The sequence below is a fragment of the Peromyscus leucopus genome, chromosome 8b (assembly GCF_004664715.2).
Source record: "Peromyscus leucopus breed LL Stock chromosome 8b, UCI_PerLeu_2.1, whole genome shotgun sequence".
NCBI lineage: Eukaryota > Metazoa > Chordata > Mammalia > Rodentia > Cricetidae > Peromyscus > Peromyscus leucopus.
Genome location: NC_051086.1, coordinates 29,089,578 through 29,106,376, shown reverse-complemented (window position 1 = coordinate 29,106,376; position 16,799 = coordinate 29,089,578). Strand labels below are relative to the sequence as shown.

The 16,799-nt window shown below is 42.4% G+C and overlaps 1 protein-coding gene across 1 annotated transcript; it reads right to left on the bottom strand.

Moving 5' to 3' along the window:
• Positions 1 to 2,919: 2,919 nt before the first annotated feature.
• On the bottom strand, positions 2,920 to 15,202 carry Tmem238 (transmembrane protein 238). Its single transcript, XM_028858409.2, has 2 exons — positions 13,731 to 15,202; positions 2,920 to 3,170 (listed from the first exon to the last, which is right to left on the bottom strand). Exon 1 carries the CDS (start codon positions 15,131 to 15,133, stop codon positions 13,772 to 13,774), a length of 1,362 nt encoding a protein of 453 aa, XP_028714242.1. The 5' UTR covers positions 15,134 to 15,202; the 3' UTR covers positions 2,920 to 3,170; positions 13,731 to 13,771.
• Positions 15,203 to 16,799: the final 1,597 nt, after the last annotated feature.

The following is a 16,799-nucleotide window of genomic DNA, read 5'->3' as shown; positions in this document are numbered from 1 at the left end:
GGCACTAGTAAGCTTCATGCCTAGTGAGAGCCCAGTGGTGGTTTCCAAGATAGTCCCTTGTTGCTGAACTACAGAGGACATCCTCACATGGAAGAGAGAAAAGACGTTGGCTGGGGCTTGTAGAATGACAGTACTTCTGCCTAGGTTCAATCCTCATTCCCAAAAAGGGGTGTGAAGAAACTCAAGAAGAGAAAAAGCCTAAATAAGAACCTAGTTCCCCTAACCCTTGTGCAAGGCTGCGAACCGAATTCCCAAGGCTCTGAACCCACTCAGAAGCTTTGCAAGGGATTCCTCTTGGCCCTGTCCTGTTAGAAAGCAGCTTTCAGCCTGGTGTGGTGACACAGCTTTAATCCCAGAACTGGAGGCAGAGGCTGCTGTGGATGATTAATTGATAAATAAAACACTGATTGGCCAGTAGTCAGGCAGGAAGTAATAGGCAGGACTAGCAGAGAGGAGAATTGAGAGAACAGGAAGGCAGAAAGGAAGAGACACCAGCCTGCCATCCAGGGAGCATCATGTGAAGGCAGCAGGTAAAGCCATGGAACACATGGCGACATATAGATTTACAGAAATGGGCTGAGTATAAGAGTAAGAGCTAGACAATGGTAGGCCTGAGCTAATGGCCGAGCAGTTTAAATAATATAAGTGTCTGTGTGTTTATTTTATAAGTGGGCTACAGGACTGCTGGGGCTTGGCGGGACCCGGAGAGAAAAACTCAGCTACAAGAGGCAGACAGATCTCTGAGCAAGTTTCAGGACAGTTAGGATTACATGGTAATACCCTGTCTTGAAACCATGCCCCACAAAGGAAAAAGAAAGAAAGAAAGCAGCTTTCCTCCTGCTTTATGTTGGTAACTGACTTTCAACAAATGACTTTGGGAGAGATTCCAACCATGGAAGATATTCTGTAGAATAAATAAATCACAAATTGTTCATTTTTAACATTTTGCTTATTTTGAGTCCTTATCATTGAGAATATGGTTTGTTTCCTAGGCTTATATGGTGGCAATTTGTTTCATTGTGTTTTAACAGGTCTCACTCTTTAGCTCTGGGTATGCTGAACTTTAGGTGAGTCACCTGCCTCTGCCTTCCCAGGGCTGGGATTAGAGTTCTGAGCCATCACACCTGGCTGCTACTTTTTCATTACATCTCAGCCTGGGATGGTGGCATGCCTAGTACTTGGGAGACAGAAGGATCTGTGAGTTTGAGGCCAGCCTGGTCTACACAGCAAATCCAGGACTAAATAGAGAGACTCTGTTTCAAAAATAAATAAATAAATAAAATAATAAAAACTACATTTAAGACATCTTATGTTTTTATTGTATTGGTGTTTTGCCTGCCTGTCTATACGCATACTTGATGTTCTTGGAGGCCAAAAGAGAGTGTCAGATCCATTGGGACTGGAGTTACGTACATTGTGAGCTGCTATGTGGTTATGGGGAATCAAACCCAGGTCCTCTGCAAGAGCAGCCAATGCTCTTAATCACTGAGCCATCTTTCCAGTCCCCAAATTGCATTTATTTGTGTTTATGGATGCATATTGTTTTTGCTCTTTTGGGGGCCCCACCACCCAGCTCACAAATAAATCACACACAGAAGCTTATTTTTACTTATGAATGCCCAGCCTTAGCTTGGCTTGTTTTTTGCTGGATTTCCTTACCTTAAATTATCCCATCTATCTCTAGCCTCTGGGCTTTTCCTTTTCTATTCCTGTATACCTTTGTTTCTTACTCTGTGGCTTACTGTGTAGCTGGGTGGCTGGGCCCTGGGTCCTCCTTGTTCTCTGGATCTTTGATCTCCTCCCAGACTTTTCCTTTTCTCTCTTCTCTCTGCCTTGCTATTAGCTGTTCTGTTCTTTATTAGACCACCAGGTGTTTTGGACAGGCACAGTAATACAGCTTCACAGAGTTAAACAAATGCAACATAAACAAAAGTAACATACCTTAAAATATTCCCCAACAGGTAGGTGTGTCTGTGTGTGTGTGTGTGTGTGTGTGTGTGTGTGTGTGTGTGTGTGACAGACAGTGTGTGAGGTCAGAAGACAACTTGCAAGAGTTGGTTCTCTCTTTCCACTGTGTGAGTCCCAGGGATCAGACTAAGGTTGTCATGCTTGGTGATAAGAAGCCTTTAACACTGAGCCCTGTTTCTGGCTTTTTGAGATATTGTCTCAAGTATACTTTAGGCTGGCTACCTTGAACTCTGACCTAAGGATGGCCATGAACTTCCCACCCTATTGCTTCCACCCTCTCAAGTGTTGGGATTAGTGGAAAATGGAAGTTGTATAGCAATATACCTAAGTTGCTATATAACACACTAAACGTGTTAACCCTTTCTGATATCTTTCATAATGAGATTACAATCCTGAAATACAAACTCTATTTTTTGGGTATGGGTTTTTTAAGATTATCTTTTTAAAAATCTGTATGAGTGTTTTGTCTACAGGTATATCTGTGCACCACCTGCATGCAGTGCCCAGAGAGGCCAGAAGAAGATGTTTGATACCCTTGGAGCTGGAATTGCAACGGTTGTGAGCTGACATGTGGGTGCTAGAAACAAACCCAGGTCCTCTGAAAGAGCAGCCAGTGCTCTTAACTTCTGAGTCACCTCTCCAGGAGCCCCAAAAGTATATTTTTTGTTTTTTGTTTGTTTGCTTGTTTGTTTGAGACAGTGTTTCTCTACATAGCCCTAGCTGCCCTGGAACTCACTATGTAGACCAGGCTGGATTCAAACTCACAGAGAAAGATCTGCCTGCCTCTGCCTCCCAAGTGCTGGGATCAAAGGCCTGTGCCACCACCCCTAGCTATACAGTGGATTTTATTTTATTTTTAATGTCTATTTGTATGTGGATTTTACTTACACACATGTTACATGGGACATTATTTTCCATTCAGGTTTCTGGAATGCTTGCACAAGACCAGTCTATTTTTATAAACTCAATTTATTTTAAATAAAGTTTCATTGGAATAACAAAGTCTATTATGGCGTATTGTACTGTTAATAAATAGCACTGTTACTGGAGGCTGGAATGCTGTCTCCAGTACTGAGGCAATGATTACAGGCAGTCTGTTGATCCGGAACAGGTCAGGACTCCAGAGAGAAGCTTCTCAAACAAGGTAAGAACTTGTGCTTTTATCAAGTTGGCAGTGAAGTATGTAGAAACACCATTAAGTTCTAGAAAGAAAAAGGCAATTTTATTTGAGATGATAGTTATAAATATGATAATCTAGAATAAAACAAAAAGGAGACAATGCCAATTCTCATTTTTTTTCCGCTGAAATCAAAGGTTTAAATAGAGAAGTAATCCATGAACTGACCTGCAGTATTACAACTGAAATTACATTTAATATTTGTGTCAAGGGTTGGGAATTTAGCTCAGTGGTAGAGCACAAGGCCCTGGGTTCAGTCCTCAGCTTTGGAAAAAACAAAACTACAACAACAACAAAAAAAACCTCTCTCTGTTCTCTCTCTGCTCTGCTCCCTCTCTCCAGGCCTGGCTCCCTTCTTTCCCTCCTAATAAAGCAGGGTCTCATGTGACTCTGGCTGGCCTCAAACTCCCTTTGTGCTTAAAGATGACCTTGAACTTCTGATCCTCCTACCTCCACCTCTAGGGTGCTGAGATTACAGTATGGACCACCTACTTGAATACTAACTTTAATATGAAAGAAAAGTTTGTCATCTATCCCATATAACATATGATCCATCAATTCCAGCTCCTCTACTTGTATAACTTTGGAAAATTTACTTAATCTCTCAATGTCAAATGCATCCTTTAAGTGGAGATAACAACACCGTTTAAGTCTGATGAATGCCCTTGAGTCACTCCTATTGTGTTATAAACACCCAATAGCTATTTTATTATTTTATTATTATTTTTTTTAGACAGGGTTTCTCTGTGTAGTTTTGGTGCCTGCCCTGGATCTAACTCTGTAGCCCAGGCTGGCCTCGAACTCACAGAGATCCACCTGCCTCTGCCTCCCGAGTGCTGGGATTAAAGGTGTGCGCCGCCACCGCCCAGCCCCAGTAGCTATTTTATTAATAAATTCATGTATGCTCATTCAAAAATGATACAAGCTAAGGTTCTAAGATAAATGAAACATAGATAAACAAGATTCTCATGGTCTATTGGGTAAGGATCATAAGAAGTCACCCAAGGATCTCTTAAGTTATTAACCAAGTTATGTCCTAATCATTTATTTATTTATTTAGCTAGCTATCTATTTGGGGATGCACATGCCAGGGTGTATATATGGTGGTCAGAGAACAACTTTCAGGAGTTGGTTCTCTACACTTGTGGGTACTGGGGTAGAACTAGGTCAGTCTTGGTGCTAAGTGTTGCCACCACTGAATACTCTTGCCTACCCAAGACCATCTTTTGAAAAGCTCCTGAAGGCCGGCATGGGAACACATACCTATAATGCCAGCACTCAGGGGGAGCTGCAGGAGGGATGCTGCAAAGTCTGGGCCAGCCTGGGCTTCATAGTAAGTTCCAGGTCACCCAGAAAGTACAAATAACAAATAAAAAAATAAAGCTTATGAAAAACAGCAATTAAAAAATTTTTTTTTTTTTTGCTTTTTGAGACACAGCCTCTCTTTTTATAGGCCAGGATAGTCTCCAACTCTCAATTCTCTCACCTCACTCTTCCAAGGGCCAGACTGATTACAGTAGGGAGCCTCCATCCTCCAATCTAAAGTTTCAGTAAAGGTTCAGATTCAAGCTTGTTAGGCTCATACTACTGACACTGTGGGTCAGAGAAATCCATGTCACATGAGCTATCCTGTCCATTGTTAGGATGCTTTACTGCATCTCCACTCTATATAACCCTCCTTATCCTAGTTTTATACTACTATAGAGTCTCAACGTGAGCTTCAAAAACCAAGCTAGGGAATCAGTTCCCAAATAAGCATTCCTAGGGCCTGCCTCTTTGACTACCAGCCTTCCCAGGGATGTAGGTATTGCCATACAATGTGTGCTCTGTTGTTGGAAGAAACCAGGTCCTGAAAGGTAGATTCTCCATCTGGGAGTCAGGAGGTTAGCAAATTGCCTTATCTTGGGCCAGCACATCAAATGAAGAAGGCTGTGTATTCTGAGAAAATAGTGGGCCACATCTGGGTGTCCCTGGGCAGAATGACAAAGGTAGTGTTGGCTGTAGATCTGCCCCACAGTGTCTTTTCTCCCTATGCCACTTGTTCTTGGTTACCTGAATGACTCCAGATAATGTAACTGGAGCCAAAGGAGCTATAGTGCCCATTCCAGGCCAACTGGCAGATCAGGGCAGGGGGTTTCTCCTTGGTTACACAAGTTGACTCACAGCATTGTTTAAAGACAGTCTCACTATTGTAGTCCTGGCTGTCCAGGAACTGGATACACAAACCAGGATGGCAGCATATAGAGTTCTATTTCCAAAGGGATAGGATTAAAGGCATGCATCACTACACCACGCAATTCACATCTTTGATTTTTGTCTTTTGGCCCATAAAGTCTAAAATATCTACTACTTTGACCTTTATGGGGGGAAAAAACCACATGTAATCCTGTTTTAGATAAGTACTTATCATACTAGCAACATGCATAAATGGGCTATTATAGTAAACAGTAGTTCCACATGATGACATGATGTCATTTCTGTAACCATCAGAAAGGTTCTGTACAAGAAATTAAACACCTGGAACTATTTTGCAAGATGAACAACTATACTTTGTTACTAACCTTTTTTTTTTTTTCCAAGACAGGGTTTCTCTGTGAAATAGTCCTAGCTGTCCTGGAACTCAATCAGGCTGGCCTCAAACTCACAGATCTGTCTGTCTCTGCCTCCCAAGTGCTGGGGTTAAAGGCATGCATCGCCCCTGCCTGGGTTGTTGCTAATATTTAAGAGGTCTACTTTTGGCTTATAATTTAATGAAGAGAACATTAGCAATTCATCTCAATTATTTGCCTATTGGCATTACTTTACAGACAGTCATAGATAGAACTTCAGACTACAAACACAATTCAACCCTGCTAAAAATTCTGCAAAGAAGACAGCTGTGGTGTGCTGGGCATGGATCTCAGTAGACTGCTCACCTAGTATGCAGAAAGCCCTGGGTTCCATCCCCAGCACTTCACAAACCTAGTGTAGTGATATTCAGAACCCCAGCACTCAGGCAGGCAGAGGCCGAAAAATCAGAAGTTCAAATATTTGGGCCAGCCTGAGCTACATGAGATTCTGAAAAAAAAAGTTCTAGAGAGATGGCATAGTGGTTAAGATCACTTGCTTCTCTTCCAGGGACTCAAATGCAGTTCCTGGCACCTTATCATATGGCTCACAACTGTCTGTTAACTCCAGCTCCAGAAGATGCAGTGCCTCTGGCTTAGGCTGGCACCTGCACTCCCATATACAACCCACATGCAGGTATACCTATACATAATAAAAAATAATAAGGCGTTTTTTAAAAAAAAGATGAAAAATTTAAAAAGTAGCAGGCACAAACCATGCAAGGTGGCAATGGCTATAATCTCAGCACTCAGAAGGTTGAGGTACATGATTTTTTTTTAGACAGGGTGTCACTGTATAGTCCTGGCTAGCCTGGAACTTGCTATATTGACCAGGCTGGCCTTGAACTTACAAAGATCTAGAAGCAGGGGAATCTTGAGTTCAAGTGTACTCTGGGCTACATAGCAAGACACTGCCTTAAAGAAAAATAAAAGAGCAAAGTAAAAGGCCATCAGAGGTTTCCCATCCATAAAAGACTCCTCATCTATCTCATTTTTTTTATACACACCACATTCTTTTCACTCTCTAAGTCCCAAGGACCTGTGACTACTAGGTTATGCCTTCCCAGATAGCCCTAAACAAGCCATGGACTATTATTACATCTCTGTTTGATGGGTGATATCTGTCTATATGCTGTGAATGTGTTGCTCTGATTGGTTGATAAATAAAATGCTGATTGGCCAGTAGCCAGGTAGGAAGTATAGGCAGGACAAGTAGACAAGGAGAACTCTGGGAAGAGGAAGGCTGAGTCAGGAGTCGCCAGCCAGACATACAGGAAGCAAGATGTGACCAAAGTTAAATCAAGACCAGATAAACTATTTAAATAAACCAATAACCCCTAAAGAAATAGAAACAGTCATCAAGTCTCCCAACCAAAAAAAGCCCAGGACCAGATGGTTTCAGTGCAGAATTCTGCCAGACTTTCTTTCTTTTTTTTTTTTTTTCAAGACAGGGTTTCTCTGTGTAGCTTTGCGCCTTTTCCTGGTAGCACGGTTCGCCCATCAGTTTGCGTCCAGAGCCAGACTTTCAAAGAAGAACTAATTCCAATACTCTTCAAATTGTTCCACACAATATAAACAGAAGGAACATTATCAAACTCTTTTTATGAGGCTACAATTACCCTGATACCCAAACCACACAAAGATGCAACAAAGAAAGGGAACTACAGACCAATCTCACTCATGAACATTGATGCAAAAATACTCAACAAAATATTGCCAAAACAAATCCAAGAACACATCAAAAAAAGTAACCACCATGACCAAGTAGGTTTCATCCCAGGGATGCAAGGATGGTTCAATATATGAAAATCTGTCAATGTAATACACCATATAGAAAAACTGAAAGAAAAAAAAACCACATGATCATCTCATTAGATGTGGAAAAAGCCTTTGACAAAATCCAATACCCCTTCATGATAAAGGTCTTGGAGAGATCAGGAATACAAGGAACATTCCTAAACATAATAAAGGCAATTTACAACAAGCCAACAGCCAACATCAAATTAAATGGAGAGAAACTCAAAGTGATTCCACTAAAATCAGGAACAAGACAAGGCTGTCTACTCTCCCCTTATTTATTCAATATAGTACTTGAAGTTCTAGCTAGAGCAATAAGACAATAAAAGGAGATCAAAGGGATAGAAATTCACTATTTCACTATTTGCAGATGATATGATAGTATACATAAGTGATCCCAAAAATTCTACCAGGAAATTCCTACAGCTGATAAACTCCTTCAGTAAAGTGGTAGGATACAAGATCAACTAAAAAAAAAATCAGTGGCCCTACTGTACACAAATGATAAAAGTCTGAGAAAGAAGTCAAAGAGGAAGCAAGATGTGAAGGCAGAACTGAAAAAAAGTACCAAGACATGTGGCTAAACATAAATAAGAATCAAGGGTTAATTTAAGTGTAAGAGTTAGTCTGTAATAAGCTTGAGCTAATGGCCATACAGTTCATAAATAACATAAGCCTCTGTGTGTTTACTTGGGTCTGAGCGGCTGTGAGACTGGAAGATGAGACAGATTTGTCCTGACTGTGGACCAGGCGAGACACAGGAACACTTCAGCTACATCTGTTCCTTTAAATTTTTTAAATTTATGTCCCCTCAACTTGGCACCTTTTTAAAACACAACCCCCTAGTAAAGTGAACCTTCATTTTGTTGTTGTTTTTGTTTTTTGAGACAAGATTTTTCTGTGTAGCCCTGGCTGTCCTGGAACTCTGCTGACCATGCTGGCCTTGAACTAATTGCGATCCACCAGTCTCTGCCTCCCAAGTGCCAGGATTAAAGGTGCATGCCACCACTACTCACTAGTGAACCTTAATTAAAAAATTATTACATATTTTTATCTATTCGAGGAAAGAGAAAAGTATAAGATTAAAGGTCAGAGGACTATCACCTGTGGGAGTGGGTCCTCGCCTTCCACCATGTGCGTCTTGGGGACTGAACACAGGTCATCAGGCTGGGCAGGAAACGCCTTTACCCACCGACTCATCTTGCCAGCCACTTAATTTTATTGTTGTTTGGCTTTTGTTTTTTTAGATAGGGTCTCATGTAGCCCATGCTAGCCTCAAACTCACTATGTAGCTGAGGATGATCTTCAAATTCTGATCTTCCTGTCTTTTTCTCCAATGTGCTGGAATTACAGGTGTGCAGAACCTTACCTGGTTTATACAGTGCCGAGGTCTAAGCCCAGCATTGTTTGTATGTATGCATATATGCATTATACTGGCTTAGCTACTACATCCATGCCCTTCTGTTCTCTCTTTCCTTTCTTCCTTTTTTTTAAAAAAAATATTTATTTTATTATGTTTACAGTGTTCTGCTTACATATATTCCTGCAAGCCAGAAGAGGGCACTAGATCTCATTACAGATGGTTGTGAGCCACCACGTGGTTGCTGGGAATTGAACTCGTGAACTCAGGACCTCTGGAAGAACAGTCAGTGCTCTTAACCTCTGAGCCATCTCTACAGCCCCCCTTTCTTCCTTTTTTTTAAAAAGATTTATTTATTTATTATGTACACAGAAGAGGTTGCCAGATCTCATTACAGATGGTTGTCAGCCACCATGTGGGTGCTGGGAATTGAACTCAGGACCTCTGGAAAAGCAGTCAGTGCTCTTAACCACTGAGCCATCTCTCCAGTTCCAAATTGACTCATGATTTTCTTTTTCTTTTTTTTTTTCCTTTTTTTTTTCTTTTTGGTTTTTTGAGACAGGGTTTCTCTGTGTAGCTTTGCGCCTTTCCTGGAACTCACTTTGTATACCAGGCTGGCCTCGAACTCACAGAGATCCACCTGCCTCTGCCTCCCAGGTGCTGGGATTAAAGGTGTGTGCCACCACCACCTGGCTTTTCTTCCTTCCTTCCTTCCTTCCTTCCTTCCTTCCTTCCTTCCTTCCTTCCTTCCTTTCTTTCTTTTTTCTTTTCTTTTTTTTTTTTTTGAGACATGGTCTCTCCATGTAGCTGTTGTGGAATTTGATATATAGAATAGGCTGACTTCAAACACAAAAAGATCTGCCTGCCTTTGATTAAAGTTGTGTGCACTAGATGGGCAGTGGTGGTATATCCCTTTAATCCCAGGCCAGCCTGGTCTACAAAATGAATTCCAGAACAGTCAGAGCTGTTACATAAGAAAACCTGTCTCAAAAAACAAAACATTAAAAAATGGGCTACAGAGCTAAACAGAGAATTCTCACAAGAAGAATCTCAAATGATTGAAAGACATTTCAGGAAATGTTCTACATCCTTTGTCATCAGAGAATTGCAAATCAACACGACTCTGAGATACCATCCATACCTGTCAGAATGGCTAAGATCAAAAACACTGAAGACAATTTATGTTGGAGAGGATGTGGAGCAAGGGGAACGCTCCTACACTGTTGGTGGGAATGCAAACTTGTACAACCACTGTGGAAATCAGTATGGCAGTTTCTCAGAAAATTGGAAATCAATCTACCTCAAGACCCAGCCATACCACTCTTGGGCATATACCCAAGGAATGCTCAATCATACCACAAAGATACATGCTCAACTATGTTCATAGCATTATTCATAACAGACAGAACCTGGAAACAACCTAGATGCCTGTCAACTGAAAAATGGATTAAGAAAATGTGGTACATATATACAATGGAGTACTACTCAGCAGAGAAAAATAATGACATCATGAAATTTGCAGGCAAATGGATGGAACTAGAAAATATCATCCTGAGTGAGGTAACCCAGACTCAGAAAGACAAACATGGTATGTACTCACTCATAAGTGGATACTAGATTTAAAAAAAGGACAATCAGACACAGATCCCTACCTAGCAGGGAGGACGCTAGGTTGACTGTGGCTTATAATAAGTTTTGGTTTTGCCCAATCACTGGGCATGCTTTAATGAAATATGTCACTATTAGGATAAGAATTTGTACCTTATCAAGCTGATGAAAGGATATGCTGGCTATACTTTCAGGAGGGGAGGCTAAAATCTTTTTATATTATGGGTTAGCCTATAGAAATATGTCTGCCATAAATCAAACAGTGAAGGGGAAGATGAATAGGAATCTCACTTACACAACTTAGATAAAACATAGTTCTCTGAACAGATAAAGATAGGTTTCTTCTGTATCCCAGAATCTAATCAATATTTATATGTTTAATTCAGCTATTATTTGGCTTAAATGGGCTCATTGGGAAATGTTATCATTTTTACTATTTTCTACCGAGAAAATATTTTCCAGTTTCAAATAACTCTGGACTTTGGAATTATAACCTGTTTTTATGTTAAAAAAATTACGTGGAAAATGCTGAAGGACCACTGAACTCAATGTTGTATTTATATACCTATATCTGTATAAGACAAAGTTTATAAATGTTTGTTTAAAAAGGTGAAAAAATAAAAATGCAAGAAAAAAAACCAAAAAACAATGTTCTGTGCACTATATCCTGCTTAAGATTTATTTGTATTATTTATTTGTTTATTTATTTATTCATTTTTCACAGGGCATGGTGGCCCATATCTTTAATCCCAGCAGAGGCAGGGGATCTCTGAGTTTGAGGCCAGCTTGGTCTACGGAGCTAGTTCCAGGACAGCCAGGACTACACAGAGAAACCCTGTCTTGAAAAATAAGAACAACAACAACAAAACAACAAACCCATCAGATTTTGTTTTGTTTTGGAGACAGGGTTTCTCTGTGTAGCACTGGACTAAACTAGGGTCCTCTGGAAGAAAAGCAAGCCCTCTTAACTGCTGAGCCATGTCTCCTCACCCTCTTCTATACTCTTTTGGTGACACTTTCCCTTCATATGGAATGTTCTTACCCATGCCTTCACCCAGTGAAAATCTACTTTTGGATCCAATTCAAACACCCCTTGCCCAACCCTCACTGGTATTCTTAAAACATGGTACTACACTGCAGTGGTTATTTCAGTGTCCATGCCTCCTGGTAGGTGGTAAGTGCTTGAAAAGTAGGACCTCCGAATATAGCACTGGCTCTTCAATACTTAATACAATGTCTGGCACTGGCACTTGCTAGAAAGAATACAAATGTTAGCCAGGTGGTGGTGGTGGTGGTGGTGGTGGTGGTGGTGGTGGTGGTGCACGCCTTTAATCCTAGCACTTGGGAGGCAGAGCTAGGCAGATCTCTGTGAGTTTGAGGCCAACCTGGGCTACAGAGCAAGTTCCAGGACAGCCAGGACTGTTACACAGAAAAACCCTGTCTCGAAAAACTGAAAAAAAAAAAAAAAAAAAAAAAAGCATACAAATGTTTGGCCAATGAATTAATTATTTGAAGGCATGGAGTAGCTTCTCCTGTGAAAAAGATAATACTCCCACTGGCCTGTTAAAGACTTCCTTTTTCCTTGGCTGACCTTTAATCATCCTCATATTGTTTTGATTCAGAGAACAAAGACTACAAAACTTTCTGTTGGCAAGATCTACATCCTTGTTCCTTCATATTTACCTTATTCCTGGCACCTAGTGTCTAAGTCTTTAAGACCTACCTAGATAATTATTTCAATCATATGAACCACTCCAAAGAATAAAGGGGGCAGGAAATGGCCTTTTGAAATAACATTTAATCCTGTTCTCTTTTTTTGAGATAGCCCTCGTTGGCCTAGAACTTTCATTGTAGCCCAGGCTGGCCTCCAGTTTCCAGAGACTGCCTGCCTCTCCCTTGTGAGTACTGAGATTAAAGATGTGCACCACCACACCCAGCCCAGTCTTTTCTTTTTAAAATTATTGTTTTGCTCATACATAGTTACACACACACACACACACACACACACACACACACACACTATTGATGTCAAGCAAGCTGAGATTCATTCCCAACCATATCTCTTTTATTATTTTGTGGTTAATGCATGGCGATTCAATCTAGAATATGGGCATCCTAGGCAGGCCCCATCTCGGAGTCATTCCACCACAGCCCATGCCTCCAATTTTTTTGAGGCAGGTCTTGCTATGTTATCCTAGTTGGCCTTGAACTTTCAGCAATCCTCCTGCCTCTGCATCCCAAATGCTAGGATTACAGGTATGTGCTACCATGCCCAGCTTTTCTCTCTTTTAATAGAAATGAACATAAGTCATTGGATATATTTTATAGAATTCAGGTGTTCGAACTGTATAAAACTAAAGCAGCCAAAATGCCCATAAAGATTTACAGAACAAGCCTGGTGGTGGATGGCCCACACCTTTAATCCCAGCACTTGTGAGGCAAAGGCAGGCAGATCTCTGTGAGTTCAAGGCCAGCCTGGTCTACAGGGTGAGTTACAGGACAACAACAACAAAATACAAACTGAGAAAGAGAAGGGGGAAGGAGAGAGGAAGAGGGAGAATAAACTAGCTAACTCAGGTCCAACATCTTCACTTCAGAATTACCCAACTTTTCTTACATTTAAAGCTTACCTTTACATTATACAAAGTGTTTTATCTAAATAATGTATTTAAATAGCAACTATCACTGTTGTAAGCAGGAAATTAATATTACTTGGCACTAAGTAGAAGTAACTCACCGAAAATGTGTATGAATATGAATATTATGAAATTCTAGCTGGGTACAGTTTTGCCTACTGAAGCTTTAGAAGGGTATTAAAGAATACTGTCTCTGACAAAAATCAAACGTATCGAAAAAGAATAACTCCCCACCTAAAATTCACTGTCATTTAATGCCATGTCCCTGTACAAAATGAAGCTGTCTTCTTCCAGGAGAAACCTTGCAGAATCCAAATCCTCCTTCCTCCAGAACTCAGAGCGTCCTAAAGAACAATATTCCACTGACTCCCTCTCTAACCTTAAACAAAAGGACAGACTTGATTGTCTGATAAAGTAGTCAAAGCCTTAGTATGACTCAGAGAACTAGTTTCAAAAGCCTACCAACTCTCAACGTGGCTAATCCCTCAAGTCCCAGACCACTTTGTTCCCATTACAGGAGTGAGAGATGCTGACAATAAAAAGGGGAATGTTGGTAATTTCTCCTCCAAGGCACTTACTTGGCAAAGACCTCAGCAGACATGCGGGGGTCTGATTCCTATTAGGAAGAGTGACTTTCCCTCACTCCCCTGGAGGCTGGAAGGTTGTCAGTGGGGTCACACTGCCTGTTTGTATGTGTGACCTCAGAGACAGGCAATGAAGGGTCAGGCTGGTCCAGAGCTATTTTATGGCTGGTTGCTGGGAAAGTCTCCAAAGCTTTAGCACCTGAATTCTTAGGAACCTCCTGGACACCTGGAGAACAACTTTGAGAAGTCTGAGCAAACCCAGGTATTACTACAGGAACCTCCATGGCCAAAGAATGGCTCTTGGAAGCTTTAACAGTTTCAGGTTGAGTTTGAGAGGCATATGGAAGATTCTGGAGCTGGCTTTCTTGGGCTACAGAGCCTTGGATTTGGCTCTGTGAGATCACGGGCAACACAGGGAAACTTTCAAAGGGCACCAGGAGGTGCCTCTGACTGTCTGCCCGTTGCAGAGGGTAGATCTGAGAAGTCACACTGATCTTAGAGCGCCCCTGAGGGTCAAGATCCACAGGCACACGACTGTCAGAGGACACAGAGTTCTGGATTTGGCTCTGAGAGCTCATGGGCACCATAGGGAAACTGTCAGAGGGTACAGGCACCAGGAGGTGGCTCTGACTGTCTGACTGTTGCAGGGGGTAGATCCGAGAAGTCACACTGATCTTAGAGTGCCCCTGAGGGTCAAGATCCACAGGTGCACGACTGTTCGAGGACAAAGTCATCTGGGAGTAGTTGCCAGAAGAGTAGCCCTGTGAGGTCACCGAAAAGACAGGCTGGCTCCTAGAAGTACAAACCGAGAGAGGGGCAGGCAAAGGGACCAGGGGCAGGCTCCTAGAGGCCTGGACTGAGCAAAGCTCTAGCTGCTTCAGAACGGACACAGGCTTTGCCGGACGTAACGAAGTTCTGCCGCCTTTGCTCCCGGCATCGCTGTTCCCTTCCAGCTGGCCTGGGTCGGTCGAGCTGAGGCTACGGATCGTCTGGAGGACCCTCGGGAGGAGCCGCGGCCGCCGCCGCCGGTGGATCCGCCGGAAGGTGTTGGAGACGTTCCTGAGGGTCAGCGAGAAGCGAAGGCTGCCGCTGCGGTGCATCCCGACCTCGCCCGCGCGAGGCGAAGTCCTCCTCGAGGGGTCTTCCGGGAGCGCCTCGATGTTGCCAGTGTACCAGAAGATCCACCACAGGAGGCTGACGAAGATGATGATGGAACCCAGATAGAGTAGCATGTCGTAGAACAGCAGGTTCGCGAACACGCCAGTGAACAGCACCGCCACACCCACCGCGTCGAAGGCGACGCCCAGCCAAAAGAAGCGCCTGCAGCGGCCCAGGCCCCCGGACCGCATCTCCGCCAAGTCCAGGCTCTTCCGCGAAAGCTCTGTGTGGCTCAACATCGCCCACGCAAACCCCGCAAGCCGCCGCCAGGCCCAGGACGCTGCCACGGGCGGGCTTTGGCCGCTGGGTCTCCATGGCAACGCAAGGGGCGGGGCGGGGCGGGACGCCAGGCGGCGCTTTGCCCCACCGGAGAGGAAACGAGAGCCTGCCTAGAGAGCTGCGCGTGCGCACTAGGATCCGGTGCGCCTTTGCGCTTGTGTGGTGTTCTCCCCTCGCCGGCCATCTGGCCCAGTGTCTGACCCTTTGGCATTACGTGAGGTAAAATTTACAACAGCGAAACTAACCGTACCCGAGGCGAGAATCTTCTCGAGGGAGGGTGACAGCTTGTGGGAGAGCGATCCATGAAGACTCTTTTCTTGTAACTTCCCTGCACCGGCTGGAATGAATCTTGGCGTCGGGTGCAGTCAGGCGTTCCTGGTTTTCCGGTGTTGGCTCTGAATTCCCATCTTACTGGAGACTGTTGATACACTTGTCCAAGGACCTGGTAGACCCCCATCGCTCCAGTTTCTCCCGTCTGCTATAGGGGTCGGGATGGGGGAAGAGGACAGCCTGAAAGGAGAGAAATGGTGTTGAGGGCTGGGCACTTGTTTTATTTTGTGTTTTGCTAAAGATGGATTTTAAAACATCCTGGTACATTTTTAAGTAGATTTAGGCTTGTAGGTCAGGCCACATTTACTTAGGCTTATAGGCACATGCCACTACACTTGGAAAAAAACTACTCTTAAATACTTTCAAAAGTATAGATAATTAGAAAGGTATAGGGATGTCGTCACTGATACTCCAGTGGATAGTCCATACCCGTGCCTGAGCATCCAAGCAATACTAATTGAACTCAGTGAGTTGTTAAAGGGTGTGTGTGTGTGTGTGTGTGTGTGTGTATTTTCTGAGACAGCTCTGGCTTGTCCTGGAACTTGCTCTGTAGACCAGGCTGGCCTCAAACTCACAGAGGTCTGCCTGCTGGGATTAAAAGCGTGCACCACCACCGCCCAGCTATTAAGATATTCTTAAAGAGGTTAGACGTGATAGTGCATGCCTTTAATCCCTGTACTCGAGAGGCAGAGGCAAGCAGATCTCTGTGAGTTTGAACCCAGCCTGTTCTAATTGAGAATTCCAGGGCAGCCTGGAATTTTCAAATTAGAACTACTGTGAGACCCTGTCTTAAAATGAATGAATGAATGAAAGTAAAAAAAAGGACGTGAGGGTAGAAAGTTGGAGATAGATATGTTCAAGATATACATGTACAAACTGTCAAAAATGAAAAAAGTAGTATCAGGACATAATATGAATATATAATATAATAAATCAATACAATTAATGTAATTAATGAACATCATAAATGTAATTATTGAATGAATACTGCAAATGTAATCAATGAATACCACAAATGTAATTAATATGAGTGTAATTAATGAATATGAGTGTAAATTAAAAAAAAGATAATTAGAAAAATTAAGGTGGCAAAATGTTAATTGTAGACTATAGATGAGAGTATAGGTGTTCGTTGTTCATTTCTGTGTTTAGGTTTAACATTTTTTCAAATAAAAAGTTGCAGGATTTTATTTTGTAATTTAAAATTTTAGTTTTAAACTTATAAATATGAGTAACAAACAGGTGGGCACGATGGTTCAGTAGTTAAAGGCTTGATCAGCATTAAGCCTGACAAGC